The sequence below is a fragment of the Vitis vinifera genome, chromosome 14 (genome assembly GCF_030704535.1).
Source record: "Vitis vinifera cultivar Pinot Noir 40024 chromosome 14, ASM3070453v1".
Taxonomy (NCBI): Eukaryota; Viridiplantae; Streptophyta; class Magnoliopsida; order Vitales; family Vitaceae; genus Vitis; species Vitis vinifera.
In genome coordinates this window covers 2,897,713-2,915,475 of record NC_081818.1, presented here as the reverse complement: position 1 = coordinate 2,915,475, position 17,763 = coordinate 2,897,713, and the positions used below count along the sequence as shown (strand labels likewise).

At 36.3% G+C, this 17,763-nt stretch overlaps 2 protein-coding genes across 2 annotated transcripts; one reads left to right on the top strand and one right to left on the bottom strand.

The window, feature by feature from the left end:
* Nucleotides 1-605: 605 nt before the first annotated feature.
* On the bottom strand, nt 606-12,248 carry LOC100259753 (aminopeptidase P2). The gene is made up of 13 exons (XM_002284518.5): nt 11,821-12,248; nt 8,305-8,430; nt 7,968-8,087; nt 6,848-7,123; nt 6,406-6,578; nt 5,704-5,958; nt 4,132-4,283; nt 2,661-2,851; nt 1,917-2,025; nt 1,649-1,803; nt 1,433-1,525; nt 1,140-1,220; nt 606-961 (listed from the first exon to the last, which is right to left on the bottom strand). Exons 1-13 carry the CDS (start codon nt 12,160-12,162, stop codon nt 890-892), a joined length of 2,145 nt encoding a protein of 714 aa, XP_002284554.2. The 5' UTR covers nt 12,163-12,248; the 3' UTR covers nt 606-889.
* A 1,480-nt stretch (nt 12,249-13,728) lies between these two features.
* LOC100264948 (protein AUXIN RESPONSE 4) lies at nt 13,729-17,514 on the top strand. Its single transcript, XM_002284513.5, has 2 exons — nt 13,729-15,103; nt 16,875-17,514. The coding sequence occupies exons 1-2, from the start codon at nt 13,922-13,924 to the stop codon at nt 17,115-17,117; spliced, it is 1,425 nt and encodes a 474-aa protein (XP_002284549.1). The 5' UTR covers nt 13,729-13,921; the 3' UTR covers nt 17,118-17,514.
* Nucleotides 17,515-17,763: the final 249 nt, after the last annotated feature.

Sequence of the window (17,763 nt, the reverse complement as noted above, 5' to 3'; positions counted from 1 at the left end):
AAAAAAATATTAAATTTAATAAATTTAAAAATAATTTCATCCCTTTAATTAAAAATAATTTCATCCCCTTTAATCAATCAATTAATTCTAATTCTTTTCCATATTATATACTGCAACCATGTTCTATTATCATTCTCAAAATGATCCTCTAAGACCCCATTTGGATGTGACTTCCAAGAAATTAAAAAGTTACTTTTCTAAGTTCAATAAGAACTTTCATGCCAAACAAAACCTATGGCTTAAAAAATATAGTTTAATTTGAAAACCACAATAACATTACTTCTTGTAAAAACCCATTTTGACTTGTATAAAATAGTGACTTTGACTTGTGTCTCAGCTTCCAATTAAAACCAAAAACATGAAACCATCCCAAACAAGGCCTTAACTCCAACATTCAAGAGAAGCTTCATCTTTCTTCAAAAGCATTAACTCAACAGCTCTGACCCTTCCTTTCAGGGGAAGTATTCCCAGTCCTGGGATTTCTAGGTGGGTAAAGTACCCAGAAGAACCCATTTCAAGAACCCATAAACACAAGATGAAGTTAAACCCACCTCTCTCTCTCTCTCTCTCTCTCTCCACCACATCTAACATATTTTGCAAGACTGTTAAAAAAAAACCCTACTAGTGGATAATGAAAAAGCTAGAAGAAGGATTCCTCTAGTTTCCAATACAAGTAATTATTAATATTGGAATAATTTTACCTACCCCCACCGTGGTTTTTCATACAAATTTCAGATCAGATAATTCCTGCAATGCAATGGTCTGTACAGACTTGATTGCCATAGCCTATTATTGTTCATTCCTTCCTTCAACATTATCTATACCAACAATGGCAGAAACCCACCATGAGTTTGCAGAAGTTCAAGAAAGGGATGAAGACCAGATTCGATTACTGTTTGGCAAGTGGCCGTGTGTTATCCCAAAGCCATTGACGTGCAGAACCATCCAGTAACGGCGATACCTATGACACAAATAAGGGATTTTGCACTGTGAGGAAGAGATCATATTTTCTGAAGACCCATAGAAAACCCATCTATAAAAGTTTATGTAGTGTTTTGAGAATTCCTTTCTGATAAAATCAGAGGAGGTAATAATACCCTACAGCATGAATACTGGCTGAAAACTTGATGGCCACTTACCTTCTCCCAGACTTCTGAATGGTAATCGTTGAGCCAATCAATCTCGGCAGTGGAGAGTAGAGATAACTCAACCAATTCATTCTGCATGACAGAACCATAAAATGTTATTCGGATTCATAGAGCATAAGCACCCAATATGTTTGAGAAATGATCTTAAAATGAACTGGGAATTGGTCCTAGTACAAATCTGCAGGCCTGCAAAGCTCTTTGATTCTCAACCAGACCAAAATTTACAAGGTGTTTACTAGCAAATCAATGTTTTACCAGTTTTCTTGTAAGGACATTGATCATACCTGAATTGGAACAAATGTGAGCTTTTCAAATCCCAAATATCCGATACCTCCAAAACGATTTGGGGTGTCCATCTCTTTAACACAAAGGAGATTCTGCATTACAAGGAAAACTTAGATCACAGAATTATAACAGAATGCAAAAAAATCAAGGTAAAGAACACCAATTACCAGGATGGAAAATAGAAGCAACAACTGAAGAGAAATTAATTTGCATACCTCGATCCGAATACCAAAGGCATGGTCTTCATAATAGCCAGGTTCATTGCTAACAATCATGCCTTTCTGTAAAGGAGTCATATTTCCAAATCGAAAGCTAATACTTTGAGGGCCTTCATGAACATTCAATGCAGCTCCTACACCATGCCCAGTCCCTACCACACAAGATTAAAACAGAAACAATAAATAAGCACAAATTTCAATTGAATACAAACTACTGACAGGGAAAAATATTTCAACTGCACAAGTAAACTGAAATGAGAAGTACCATGCCGGTAATCAAGTCCAATCTTCCACAGAAAGGACCGGGCAAATGCATCCAATACAAAACCAGGAGTATTTTCAGGGAATACTGCCTGATCAAGAGCTATATGACCCTGCAATTGACACCATCAGAAACCATCGAACTAACTAAATTCTTAAACGCCAAAATTGTTCACAGAACACTGTCATATAGTGACTTCAAATGACATAGCAGCACAAATAGGATGATCATATACTGTGACTGAACCATTAAAAAGGTCCCACTTATGGATCACTGCTGGCTTGGAGTAATCTCGAAATGAAAAAGCACTAATAGTATATTCAATCCATGACATGATGCTAGAATATCACAAAGCCATAAGATACCTGACAGCCATTTGTCTGAATTGTCCAGTGATCGGTCTTTTTTTTTGGTCAAAAGAAATTAACCAAAAAAAAAATACAATTTTAAAACTAATAAACTATTCTATATACAAACTAGTGGGACAACAAGAGTGATTTCCTGTAAAGTATTAAAGAAATAACATAATTTTAAATACATGAACATGCATATAAGCACATCTCCCACATGCACATGGAGGGCTTAATAGCTTGAAATTTGTTAGCCAACAATTCAACATCATCCATTTTCTTTTGCATACTTTTTTTTATTTAAGAAATGTACCATGAGCAACCGTAAGACTTCATCTTTTATTAAATAGTATGTGTCCATATTATACATTTAAGAAAGTTTTAGAAGATGCAGCACCTGTAAAACTCGGGTGAAGCATTCTTTTTGCCGTGGAGTAGGTTCGCCAAAATGCACTGTCCTGGTTATATCGGTTGTTCCATCAATATATTGAGCTCCACTGTCTAATAGGAACATTTTCTTCACATCCACAATGCTACAACTATCTGGATTTGGTTTGTAATGTATGATGGCACCATTTGCACCCGAAGCTGCAAAAATCATTCTATCCATGACCGGTGAAGTTGAAAGGAAGAACCAGTACAACATTTATCAAATTAGAGTCCAAAATATGGTGATTAAGCATCATCATTTATGAATTCTTAATGCAGATTCTGTAGTGGAAAAGATTTCTCTATTAAAAGTTGTAGCCAACATGCTTTTGCATGACTGCAAGAGATATATCATAGAATCATAGCATTATCTTCTACATCAAAGGTAAGAACAATGGATTTATGCCAATATCCAATCACATTTTCTGCAAGGAGTGAAAGCATAATTGGGATACTGATCTTTGTTTGGTAAACTCAAAGAAGATTTTGTACATAGGGTCTAACCCAATCTAATCCACTAATTGCATGAAATATAAATTTCCTTGTTCACTAGGGTGTGAATTACCACATTTCCCAAACCATGCCTTAAAATTATGATGGAATTTCAACCAAGATTTGAATTTAAACTTTTTGTTTGGGAAGTACAAATTCATCAATGCAATCTAACCCAATATTACAAGGGCAAGTACATTTTAGAACAATAATTCCAAGAAAGGATGAACAATCTTTTTGGTTCATCACTGAAAAGGAGAAAGGAATGGAAAATGAAATAAGGGAAAAAAGGAACAAGAACAATATTCTTTTTAAAATGACTTATTTTTGTTTTGTAAAGCTCTTGTAACATGAGTAAGAATATTGTAAACATCTTGCCAAGTAAAATTTTCCCTTAAATCAAACCTGTTGCATGAGGACAATTTGGGTGGCCCCCGTATTTCACTTTTTGCTCTTCTAACTCATAGACCAACCAAAAGAACTAAGAAAATATCAAAAATTTTGTCCCCTCCCTTCCCCTCCCCTTATTAAAGGGAACACAAAAGAGAACAGCCAAATGTCTCAAAAATGAAATCATATCCTAAGCCAGTATGCCATGATGCAGGGATCAGGCATTTCCATGACAGGACCAACGAGGCAATAGCTGAAGAAAGGTTTGATATAGCATCCCTCATATAGATCATACATTTTGCAAGTTCTATTGACACATTTCCATAAATCAAATTCTAAAATCCAACTCTTGAAAGATGAAAATAACAATAATATGTATGCATCTATATGTAGAGTAAGATATTCTATTTCCAGTAGAAAGCTTTGATTTGTTATCGTTCGTTTGGAAACTTGGTTGAAAGTTACAAGATCCTTTACCAATGATGAAGAATCTCTGATATTGAAATTGGATTCTTCAATGAGGAGAAAAAATATAATGAATATAGAAGTTAGCGTACCACTTATAGTATCAAAGCTTGTATCCAAGAAACCAGCCTGCATAGAACGGAATTGAAGAAGTTTATCTGCAACATCTACCTCTGTCAATAGCACACCCTTAAGGATTTCTTCTTCCAGCCAGGACCAAAACTGTGCAAGAGCAGCTGCATCCCTGAAGAGAAGACATCACACGACGTGTACTTCCTGAGTTTTTTTTTTTTTGTTATATATATATATATAGGTAAAAAGGCAAAATATATTAAAAAGCACATGGAAAAGGCGCATCAAGTGCACATGGAGTATACAAAACGGCTGAGAGGTAAGAGAAGGAAAAACATACAAACACTACCCAATACAAAGGCATGGCCTGAAGACAAGAAAAACAAATGGCACCCAAGCGACCAACCAACATGCAGCCAAAACATAACTGCTAACACCAGGGGAAAATAGAGTTAGTCTTGACCCATCCTTCGAACCACTTTTCCCAACTCTAGCTTGAACCCTCGGAAACCACTTTCCGGCTCTTTCTCTCTTTGCCACTTCACTGGGAGTAGTTAATCAAACTCTCCAACTTCTAAAGCTCCCTATCAAAACGAGATGTAGACAAGGGTCCCCCTTAGTACCTAAAGCCCACCCCTCTGCACCCCCCCCCCCCTGTGTAAGACCATTTTTCTGCCTTCTAACTTCATCAAAAGAGAGGCAAATTCCTTCTCAAACCCATCCACAGGCAAACCCAAATACTCACTGAAGGAGACAAAATTCATGAGTGAAGAAAGATTTCCAGCTCCCATCAAGTCCTTGCTAGGGCTTTCCTTTCCCTAAACAGGGATTTAATGGAAGGCTCCTGAAAGGCTGATGAGATTTTGACCTGTCTAATGGCCAATGAGTATCTAAAAATCTCCTTAGAAACTCTGATAGGAAAAAGGATCTCCTTACATAATGCATCCCAAGGAGATTACACAAAGAGGACCAGAGAATTAAGAATAAACCAGAAAACATTTTCTGTGATAAAAAAGTCCACTGGAATAAAAGCTACAATGAAAAGCAATAAGCTTAACTCTATAGTAGCTCATGCAGTATTGACGATAACTACTAACAAAATAATTCATATCTGCAAGAAAAAAATTTCATTGATGTTCTGCTCCAAAGGACTAATTGAGAAAAACAATAAATTGAACCAGTAAATTAATCCTTACTAAATGCATACATCCTTGATAGTTTCCATATTTATTATCCAAAACTACCATATCAACTCCATTTTTAAAACTTAAATTTTAAGGTACAGTATAACCAACATACTGTTTAAACAAAAACATGAATTATGCCATTAAGCAACAATAAATCAATCCTTTCTGATTTGCCATAAAGGGGATTACAAAATAAAGCCTAGCTTATTTAAATATTCGATATCCAGAACTACCAACAACTATACTTTTTAAACTTTAATTTAAGGGGCATTATCGTTTACAGTCTGACACTCATTCCTGAGCTTAGAAACTTAATAGCTAGAAGTTGATAGCATAAATAAGTTTCCAAATAGCCGGAGAAATTCAACACAAAGAAATCATGTTCTGGGGGAATATTTGATTCACCTTAGATGAGAATTGCGCATCCCTTCCAATTCAGCCTGATTTTTCACAGCCTTCGCCAGCAAAATAGGTGAAATCTTATAAACTCCAGTGGGCACCCCAGATTGACCATTGGCGACTCCATAGGCCTCAGACTTATTTTTCCTCTTATTATCAAGGCTCCCAGAATACTGGTCACAAGCAGCCTCGTAGGTGTTGACAATAGCAGCATTAACAGAGGACGTATCCAACCAGAGGTGTGCCCCTTTCGCTGCCAAACTGAAGAAGCAAATCATGTTTTAGTTAATGAAAGTATGAAATCTGTCCAACCCACTATATGTTAGATATCAGGCCACTCTGAAAAAAATAACCCAATGATGGCAAATCCTTGGTGTTATACACAAGACACAAATGCAATTAGCATCTTTCATGCACAAATATACTTGTTGCTAGTTTTATTCACAGCCACTAAGTTGCAGTCCAACACCTTGTATCAGCCTCAGAAATTTTACACCAATGGTAGTGTCCTAGCCACAGTTACAAACCTCTAGAGCACATCCAAAGTTAGAGTCCGGTGAGACTCTGAGGTATCCACTATATATGGAAAATAAGCTACTTTCATAGGTACCGAAGTAGAATAATCACTTGAGCGTAACAATATGCAAGTGTTCATCAACACTGCACAAATTTTGACACTGACAAAAAGTTTTCAGCTCCCAAACTTACTTCTTTATTTCAGCTAGAATGGATTCATATGGTCTCAACTCTATGCCTGCATTCTTCAAGTGATCCATCACTTCTGGGCTGACTTTAGAATCATCAATAAATAATTTTGCCCCATCAATCTCCACAATTAAGTATGCATACATAACAGGTGAGTTTGGAACATCATTTCCTCTCTGCAAACAAAATTGAGAGTATTATTTAAATTAAAGATTAAAGGACCAAAACACAAACCATTTCTGAATAATAAATCATAAAATTTGCCTTTAATGAATAGACCGGATTTAAAAAAATGAAATCCCGTATGCCATAAAGGCGGTCCTGTATCCTAGACTAATTCTCAAGCAGCCAGCTTTGAACTTTGTTAAACAGAATTTGAAACCATCCCAGGGATAGAAGTCGGGGTTATTATAACATATCTAAGAAAGTTGGTCAGAAGGATTACCAAGTTTAACAGCCAAGAAACTTCATCAAGCATAGAAACAACAATAGCAGAACAACCAGCATCAATGAGTTCAGACCTCAGGGAAGACAATTTTGATGAGACATCTAAACCAGCATATGTCAGCTCATGCACTCTAATTGGTTTTCTTGGAGGCTCCGGCCTTGATTCTTTCCATATTTCATCCACAAGATTTAAATCATATAGGTAAACCAATTCATGATTCTTCTTAGCAATGGCCTCTTTCAATTCCTCTGCAGCATCAGAAGAAAAAAGAAACTGCTCCCTTCACAAAATCAAAGAGAAGGTGGCATCAGACAGAAGCAAGTAAAGAATAAAAATAAAAAATAAATTACTTTACAGCTAATAATTTTTTTTTAAAAAAGAAAAAAGGATAAAAATAGATGCATAAGAGAGAAGAAAAATGAATGAATAATTTTAAGCCATCCATTTGACTCAAAAGCCAAAGCTATAAGATAGTGGGCCTATAATGTATGTTAAGCCAACTAGGGTTAAAGCACTAACACTCCACTCCACTACACAGGCAACCTCTTTAAGCTTGCTTGTAGGTTCAATAAATAGGGAAAATAAACAAGCAGCTGGTTTGAACTCATGGCTCCCCAATAATCAAGGTTTTGAAACTATGTTTGAGCTAACAAAAATGAAGGTATACTAACAAATAGTGCCAGTTATCAAGAAGGCAGAGATGAGAATTTTTCCATTAACTAATTGACCTCCACTGGGACCAGCAAGGTTTGTCCCAACTATTTGGGATCAGCCATATCAATCAAAGCACAGCTGATCAAGGTATGCCAAATTCCTAGGAAACCAGCTGGTGACAAAAGAGGGGCCTACAATGAACCTTGATCAACACTATTTGGTGCAAAAGGAAATAATGACACGCATAAAGCATGCTTCTGAATGCTTTTTACCAAATCCTGACATATGTAAATGATACATCTAACACAGGCTTCATCTTAGTGATGAAAAGTAAGGGTTAAAATCCACATTTTCAAGGTAAAGATAGTTAAAAATAAAAAATAAAAATAAAACATATACTTCAATCAGAAGCACATAATAACAAGAAGGAGCACCCTTTTTAGGAGGTCTGAATGTTACTCACAGGATCAATGCCAATTCTGCAACCAGGAGCCAAAACATCATTAAGCCATTCACTGGTTGTAGGAACTCCATAGTTACCAGCCCGCATAAGAATCCAATTAGAGCTTAACTGCTTCTCTGCCTAGTCATAACCAAGAGAGAAAATTACCAATAAAATTAATATCCCTCAAGCTACAAGATATCAAAATGTTAATAAGAGAAAAATAAATAGAAACTACAAAAATTTGACAGACCTCCCAAAAGTAAAATAGAAATAAATAAAGCTTTGAGACCATGATATATATAGCTAACTCAGCAGAATGTCTAAAAAGTAAATTTATAGTTCTTTTTTCCCAAACCTGGAGAAAATAACGCCCATCTGTCCAAAGAGCTGCTTTATCCTTTGTGACAACAGCAGTACCAGCACTGCCAGTAAACCCTGATATGTAGGCCCTCCTCATATAACATTCAGCAATGAACTCACTCTAGAAGCCAAAATAGAAGTGCTTCAGAATTAAATATCCAGTTGACTCAACGACGACAAGTACTATGTGGTAAATGGAACCAAAGAACATGAATCCAGATAAACCTCCAAGTGGAACTGGAGGCTTAATTTGTTCCCTTAGAAATTGAAGGTAAAAATATCACTAAACAGAGATGCAATTAACAGTATAATGGTAAAAAGTAAGACAAGCATTTTTAATGGTATTTCTTAGAATCCTGAAAATGAAAAGGATTCAGGATTAGGATGCATGCCCCAAGCTTGATTTGCACTAATCTGAGGTTAGGCTTAAAATAGAAGTCAAATGAGGGATAGACCAGATCTATCATTGGCCACGCAACGCTCAACTTAAAGAACTATTTGGATAAAATTCCCATGTTATTAAATTATTGGATTGTGTCATTGTTGCATTCATAAATTTATCAAACAAGAACTCCATGAAAAATTTAAAAAGGTATGTGGAAAAATAAATATAAAAACAGACATCATGTAATTCTATAAGACATTGACACAAGCCTTTTCAAAATCTACCATTATTAGAAACTCCAAAACACCAAATTTAAAAACAATTGCTCAAAATAGTTAAACCCAATTATAATTCAGCAATAACAGACCATTAAAAACCCAGACAAACTGGTAAGTTAATTAAAAATAATAATAAATTAAACCCAATAAGTGAAATTTTCTCTTTTCGGATCCCAAGGAAGAAAGCGGTAAAGATTACAGGCTTTAATTTCTTCTCCTCATATAGTTTTTTTATTAAAAGTCAAGTAGCTCCAAACCACCAAGAAAAGAACAGAAAAAATATATTGATGAACCCCCAAAATCAAAAAGTTCAAAATAATGGCTCAAAACACTTAAAAATGGTAGACATGCCAAATCAACGTATCCTGGTTAAGGTTTTTGCATGACTTGAAGCTAATAAAAAGGTTGATACCAACTGCTTGCTTCAATTGAGGAGGCCCTACAAAGCTCTCAACCTGGACCAATATCTTATGACTTATGTGTTTGAAGAGTAATGAATCATTTGATCATCTATTTCTTCATTGTACCATAGCATTGGAATTTTGGCATGGATTGTTCCATATTGCTATGATTGATTGGGTACCTCCTGGAGACATAGCAAAGACATTAGGAATCTCTTTTAAAGTCTTTGGTAGCCTGACAAAAAGGGAAGATTCTGATAGGTATCTAATGAAGGAAAAATTTATTAGTGATATTATTGAATTTCAAGAACAGGGCCAGACTGATACAAGATAGCTATTCGGGATGCTATCACTCTCCCCCCAAACTCCCAGAACAGCCAGCTATCCTGACCAATTCCATATTTTCCTATTTAAGCTATTCCAGCTTGTACCAAGAGTGTTACACAGCCTGTACAAGGACTGTTAACACTAACTGCCAGTTTGCAGTACACTTCTCTTCCCTTTTCTGGACTACACATAACGTATACGAGGCCTATCAGATTCTTTGGCAATTGGCTATCTTATCCTTGATGTGGTTTTTATGGTTGGAGAGGAGTGCTAGGATATTTAAGGATTGATGGAGATTTGTGGAGGCTATTTAGGGTTCGATTTACTCTTTCCATTCCCTGTGAGCCTCAATCACAAAGCCTTTTGTTGGTATTCCTTTGTATCTCATATAGCTAGATTGGAAGAATGTCTGCAACTCAAAGAGATCGAATATGAAGACTTATGATTGGTTGGTACCCTCTCCTATAGGTTCATTAAAGTTAAAGTTTGATAGGTGTTTTTTGGGAAATCCTAGGCCATTAGGTATCAGAGGAGTCATAAAAGATCATTCAGGAACAGTACTAAAAGTGTGCTCTAAACCTGCAGGAATGGGTTCAGCTATTGAAGTGAACATATTAGCATTATTTGAGGGCCTGGTGCATGTCAAAGCTTTGTGCCGATCCAATCTAACTATAGAGGGAGATTTTAATATAGTAATTTCTTTGGTGTCTAAAAAGGAGAGAGGCTAATAGAAGTTCAAAAACTGGATCCACAAAATCATACATATTACTAATGAGGTGGGATGCTCCTTCTCTTAGGTTTCTTGTTCAACTAATGAATCATCCAGGCAAGAAGCAAAGCACTTGGTCTCCTGTGTTGGAGATTTCCTACCCCTTGAGTGAATAAAGTTTCTTTAGTATATATACACTGTCTTTTCTTTTGTTTATGTGGATGATTTTAGCTTTGGAGCAGCAATTCTACATCTTGGAAGGATTGTTTATCCTTCTCTGTATTTACCATTGAATAAATGAATATGTTTGTTTCTTATTAGAAAACCTACAGACAGTAAAACAAGACAAACAAAAGATTATGAAGCAAAATCATAAAGTTGTACCTAACAAGTGAAGGTGTTTCAAAATTACAATTATGTCCTATTCCCATCTTTTTTCATAAGCCAAAAACTCCCAATTGAATTTTAACACTAATTCACAGACATAATCAATAAAAATAAATAAAAAATAAAAAATAAAATTGATAAGCACCAACATAATCAATAAAATCGCGAACTAAAATTCAGAAACAGTGATTTCTTATTTTTTTTCAATCTTTTCTAAGAAACCAAGTGAATGCCACACAAAGTTCAACATTAAAGCACCAATAAAACTATAAAACACACATAACATTCTCTTCTTCTTCGTCTTCTTCTTTGGGAAAATAAGGGGAAAAAAGCATGATGAACCTGATGACTGAAGCTTCCTGTTCTATTATTATTTCTTTTCTTTTTCCTCAACTTTTCTCAAGACAATTTCTTCCTTTTCCTACCTTTTCTCAAACAATCTTTTTCTTTTCCCACCTTTCCTCATAAACCAAACAAACCCCAATACAACTCAACATGAGTATAGCATAGTAAAAACTAAAACTTCATAATAAATTAAAAGTTTTTAGTCAATAAAGATCAACAAGTACAATTCAAAATTTTAATTTTATTCCCTTTTCCTTCATTTTCTAAACAACCAAACACCCCACTCCAAATTCAACTAAAAAAAAATACCATTTCAATCATAAAACCCACAATTAAAAAAAAAAATGGAAAAGCACACACGCGCGAGTTGAACCTGATTAGAGGAGGTTCCCCTCTCTGAAAATTTTACAGTATCTTTTTTTTTCCCACCTCGTCTCAGAAACCAGACAAACCCGAATTGAAAATCGACACCAACACGCCATAAAAAAACACTACAATTACACAATAACTTAAACCATTCAATAAAAATCGTGATGCAAAATTCAAAGTGTTAATTTTTTTTTTTTCTTTGCCAACATTTTCCGGCCAACCAAACAAACCCCACCAAAAAATCAACATGAAATAGCCATCAAAACCACAGAACCCGCAAAACAAACTACCGAGAAAACATGAACTGAACCTGGTGGGCGTCCTGGGAAGGGATAATATACGCATCAATTCCAATTCCGGGCTTCGAGAACAGCTCACGCAGAGAACGAAGCTTCTCATCCTGCTCGGAATCGGCAGATTTCTTCCGAAACTGAGAAGAGGGTTTTGCGGTAATGGAAGCGCAGTTTCGAACAAGGAAAATAGGGCGGTTCTGGGATTTTGGGCAGAAACTGTGGGGACTCTTGAATTTGTAGAAAATGGGAAGCGAGTGAGAGAGGAAATGGAGACAACGGGGATGCAGCTGAGAAGAACGAGGAGAGAAAGCCGTAGAGAGGGTGAGAGGAGACATCAGTGATGATGCTGTTGACCGCATGGTTGCTAATTCAGAGAGAGAGAGATAAGGCCTCTGCGAGAGAGCCAAGGATGCAGCACTCCTGGGAGGCGGGGAGAGAATCCAAGAAATTTTGGTGTTTGGACAGAGACCCAAAACGGTGCGTTTTGAGGATGCTCATAAAACGGTGTCGTTTCCTTTAGTATTTCCTTAGAAAAAATTTCCCAATATTGTACCCTTTAAAAATGAAACAAATATTAATTTTGCATCATCCACTAACATAACCATTAATGTTTTGATACATTGTATTTGTATATTAAGAAAATACAAAATAATAATATTTTTATTTGGATTTGTTAGGATATTTTTCCTATTTTTTGTTTTCAAAAATAAAAACTTTTATATAAAAATAAAAATTATTATACAAAAATATATATACTTATCTTATGTCCTTAAATTTTAAATTTTATTTTTAAAAATAATTATAGCCATGTTTGGCAACTGTTTTTGAAAACATGAAAAATAGTTATTGAAAATCATGTTTAAAGATTGTTTTCTATTGTTTTATAAAATAAAAATCTATTTGAAAACCCACTTTTAACATATTTTCAAAATTTTAAAATATGTTTGTAAATGTTTTATGTCTAGAAAAAAATGTGATCAATTGTATCATGTCGTGTATGCATATTTAGTTTTATTACTTTGCATTAAATATGATCCCATTATATTTTAATATGGTTTTTTTATAGGGTTTATTATACTTTATCCCCTCGCAAACATATACCATGTTTTGCATATTATCCCCTCAAATTTAAAATTGAGCAATATATCAATCATGCTTTATAATGGTATGTATTGTACATTTTTTGAGTTATGACATTACATTTTTTTATGGAATGACATATGATCTTCGCGTTATTAAAGGTAAAATTGTCATTTTTCTCAATCTGCAATCTTCATCTCCCCCGTCAATGATTTCTTCTCTTATTGCAGTTGGTGAAGCCCCATATCGAAGTCCTCCCCCTATTCTTACTTCCCTTCAAAGCCTTAAAATCTCAATCCCACAAAGTTGCTACCAAAAACCCCACATAAATTCTTCTTGTCCGTTGTTCCTCTTTGTTCAGGGGTTTTTAGTAGCAACTTTGTGGGGTTGGGTTTTAGGGCTTCAAAAGGACAAAAGAATAGGGGAGGAGGGCCTCAACTTTGGGCTTTACCAACAGCAATAGAGGAAGAAACGATTGATGGGGGAGAGGAGGGTTGCAAATTAAGGTTAAAAATATGATGATCCTTGCCCTCACTTCTTAAAAAATGACCAATTTGCCCTTGTCACACGGAGAAGATATGCCATTCCCTAAAAAAATGTTAAAAATACACATCGTATGGAATTATAAAGTATAAATGGTACATTATTCGAATTTGAACTTGATGGACCAATGTGCAAAATACAGTATTGGTTGGGGGCAAAGTGTAATAAACCATTTTTTATATATATATATTTGATTTTTTATTTGTTTATATTTTCAATTTTGGTCATGATTAAAACTTTGGAACCTAAATGGATACCTAAAATGTTCCTAAACTTATGTATCTTTTGTACATGGGCATAAAAGTTGTAATAGAAAGGATAACATTCACTTTACTTTTATAAAGGTAAGCGCGTTGAAACGCAGCGTTTCGGGAGGGCTCATACCCACAGTCCCACTTGAGCAGAGTATCGTGGTGATCGCCAGATTCGCCACTGATCTTCGACCTTGACCTCAACCCCCTGTTGTTGCCTCCGCAGAGCTCCGACCCCACATCAATGGCGATCATAACTGAAGAAATCGACGAAAACCCTCGTTCTAAACCGACCCGCGAAACCCCTAAACCAACCCATAAAACCCCCAAACCACCCCCAACGTCAACCTCACCAAATCCATTCTCCTTCTGGTTTTACTTCACTCTCTCAGTTTCTCTTGCCACTTTCCTCTTCTCCTCTCTTCCTTCTCTCTCTCCCCAAGATCCCAAATCATGGTTCCTCTCTCTCCCCACCAACCTCCGCCACCACTACTCCAAGGGTCGAATCATCAAGGTCCAGACCGACGCACACCATCCCCCATTTGAAGTCTTCACGGTCCAAGAAGGCGCCAAAGCATCTGAGAATGTAGTGATCGTTCACGGTTTGGGGTCTAGTTCGTATGCCTTTCGCAATGTTATCCAATTTTTGGGGTCCAGAGGGGTTCATGCTGTTGGTGTTGATCTCCCTGGTTCTGGGTTTTCTGATAAATCGGTGTTGGTGGAGGAAATGGGAGATGGTGGGGTTTTAGGGAGGTTTTCGGAGGTTTATAGTCTTATTCAAGAAAAGGGCTTCTTTTGGGCTTTTGATCATCTTGTTGAAACTGGGCAGATGCCATATGAGGAAATTCAGATTCAGGTTTCCAAGAGAAAGAGTGTTAAAGTATTGGAATTGGGCCCTGAAGAAATGGGTAGGGTTTTGGGCCAGGTGATAGATTCACTGGGGTTGGCTCCAGTGCATCTTGTTCTGCATGATTCTGCATTAGGAATTTATGCGAACTGGGTTTCGGAGAATTCGGGTGTGGTGAGGAGTGTGACGCTTGTTGATACCATGCTAGGGGCCTCGGCTTTGCCACTATGGCCACTGGGCGTCCCAGTGGTTAGGGAGGTGGTACTTGGGTTTGAGTTTGTGTTTGCAAGGCTTCTCAACTTGTGTTGTGTGCGAAAGATTCCTATTTCAGATGTGGAGGCACATAGAGTTCTTTTGAAGGGTAGGGATGGAGCTAGAGCAGTTGTTGGAACATGGAAGAAGTTGAATTCTAGCTTTGATTTGCAGGAATGGGGTGATTCGGAAGGGTTGAAAGGTTTGCCAGTGCAAGTGCTTTGGTCTAGTGGTTGGTCCAAAGAATGGAGTGAAGGGGGCCGGAAGGTTGCTGATGCGCTTCCACATGCTACATTCATCACTCATTCCGGTAGCAGATGGCCTCAGGTAATGATTTAATATTTCCTATTGCCATTGCCTGATGTTCAATGTATTTGATGAAACCATAAGTTTCAAACTCTAGGCTCCATTTGGCTGAATATCAGATGATTTGTTCTAAAAATTTATAGATGAGATGATTATGTAATTAGTTTAAAATAATTTGACTTGAGAATAAAGTGGATTAAACTCTTGTATCAAATGGATCATTTAACTACACATTGGCTTCTGGAGTAGAGTAGTTTCACTGTAATGCAACTGTGCTACAATTGATTGGTGAGTGAGGCTGATTCTTGTATGGTCCTGATTGGGAAATGGTGTAATAAATGGTCCTGATCAGCTTTACCAGTTATGTAGTCCCTACAAAATCAATGCGCTGCCAGGAGATCCGGATCAGTTTCTGAATGCAACTTCAGTGAAGAATGACAATTTGATAGTTAAAACTGTATTGCTAAATGTTTAGGGTTGAAACCATTGAAGTTTGTTGCTGCATTTAGATGTTCTTTGCATATTATGTCCACCAAAAGTATTGTGTTGGTGACAGATTTTGGATTTGCCTTGCCAATCATGTCATCCAAAATAATTGAGGAATGGAAGATTGTAAATCTGTAATATAGATCTTTCTGTCCCAACATTTGCAGTGTTGATTGAATTTTGAAAAAGTTGGAAAAGACCAGCAACAACAATTTTTCAAGCCAGCAATTAGGTTGGCTGAATTCTAGCTACTTTTGTGATGTGATCAAAAGAAATGTTTGTGCCGTTTGTTTTAGCCTTTTGGTATTCTAAGCATTTTATAACTAATAGATTTTTGGGTTGGCCTGTGGTCTCCTTTTTGACCTTTTCTGTACTCATGTTTGAATTCTTTTTTTCTCTCAAGAAAGTCCTCCTTTCCTTTCATCTTCCCATTCTTAATAAAATTGCCATCCCTAAGAAAAGGAAGAAAATCATTGCCATAATAGATCATGGCTCCCATCATTCTCTTGGAAATTATTGTAACATTTATCCCTCCATTTTTCTAGCACTTTAGGGCATTGTTTTGGTTTCAGGCTGTGGTTAGTTGTTTGTCTTTTCCTTTGCTTGCATTTGGACCTTTTTGTATACATCGTGTGTACTTGGTGCACCAATTCCAAGTGCTTTTAATATATTTATTTATTTACCTATTTAGAAAAAAAAAACATTTATACAGAAGAAACTGTTTCCACCATTTTTGTTTGACATGGTCCATTGTGAAGAGAGGCATATCCATCAACCCACCTGCTTCCTTTTGTACATTTCCAGTTTTCTATCCGATCTCATCATTTCATTTTCTTTTTATAAGTAATTTGCATAAACATATGTCGACACAAGTAGTTGGGATAAGGTGCTTTTCAGTTGAGTTCATTTTCTGCAAATGGATCGCCCAATTAAAAACAAAGAAATCATAACCACTGATCAATTCAATTCATTTTTAGCTTTTATACTTTCTTTTGTTGATTGAGCTATTGATAGATCAGGAAACCACTGCACTAATCCTATTACTGGTACATGTTGTTACATGTGCCGTTGTCTGCTTGCCATGTTTGAGGCTCTTGCATTCTGTAACCGATGAACATGACCTGTACAACTCAAAGCCCTTTGCTACCCAATATAAAAGACATGTCAAAACTCCTATTATGCTCATTTCTTTAATCTAGGCAGAAACAATTAACTTTGTGTTTGCCTGAAACTAGCAATCCATTGTTCTTGTAATCATATATTTTTTATTACTGTAGCTCCAATATTTTGTGTTTGATCATCTCAGGAAGATGCAGCTGATGAGCTGGCCGAAAACATTCTTCGATTTGTGTCCTCGTTACCAAAATCTGTCAGACAAGTTGAGGAAGAGCCTGTGCCCGAGCATATCCAGAAGATGCTCGATGAAGCACAAGGCGGTGACCATCATCACCATCACCATCACCATGATCATGGTGCCCATGGTCATGCTCATGATCATTCAGACGGTTACATGAATGCATATGGGCTTGGTCATGGGTGGGCGAGTTGATCCATTTCCTACTAACATTCACAAGTGAACCCTACCAGGCATGAGCTTCCCTCAGATCCCTGGGTGTTGCTTCTCTGGTATCATACTGTGCCATTCTCTTCGAAGTTCTCTATGCCAGAATCATAGTGAGAGAGATTGTTGTTTTGAAGCTTTGAAGCTTTTGACTTATCAGTGAATGTTTGTGAAGACCAGCTTATCTATCAAATTGGGTAGTCTTCTGATTTATCTTCACTTACAAGTTACATCTAGTTTGTTGTTTTCTGTACTTTGTAAGTTTGTAACTAAGCTCTTTGGTTGCAATGAGACACTGGTTGACTCAAGCTTGTCTGGATTCTATTATTTCTGAAAGTGTGATACCCATGATTTTGGAATGATTATGATCATCTATTTATATTTATTTGCTCGGACTATGTTTGGTTCTGGAAAAATTGAGAGAAAATGCGAGGGAAAGAAAATATAAAGAAAAAAATAAAATAAAAAACGTAAAATCAATAACTCATTTTTATATACTATTTCAAAGTGATTTCACATATTTTAACTACAATGCTAACTTGGTAGGTTGGTTGGGTTGATGGTTAATGTGAAACTAATATGAATTAAAAAATAATCAATTCGAGTCTAACACAATCCGAGGTATTTGATCCAA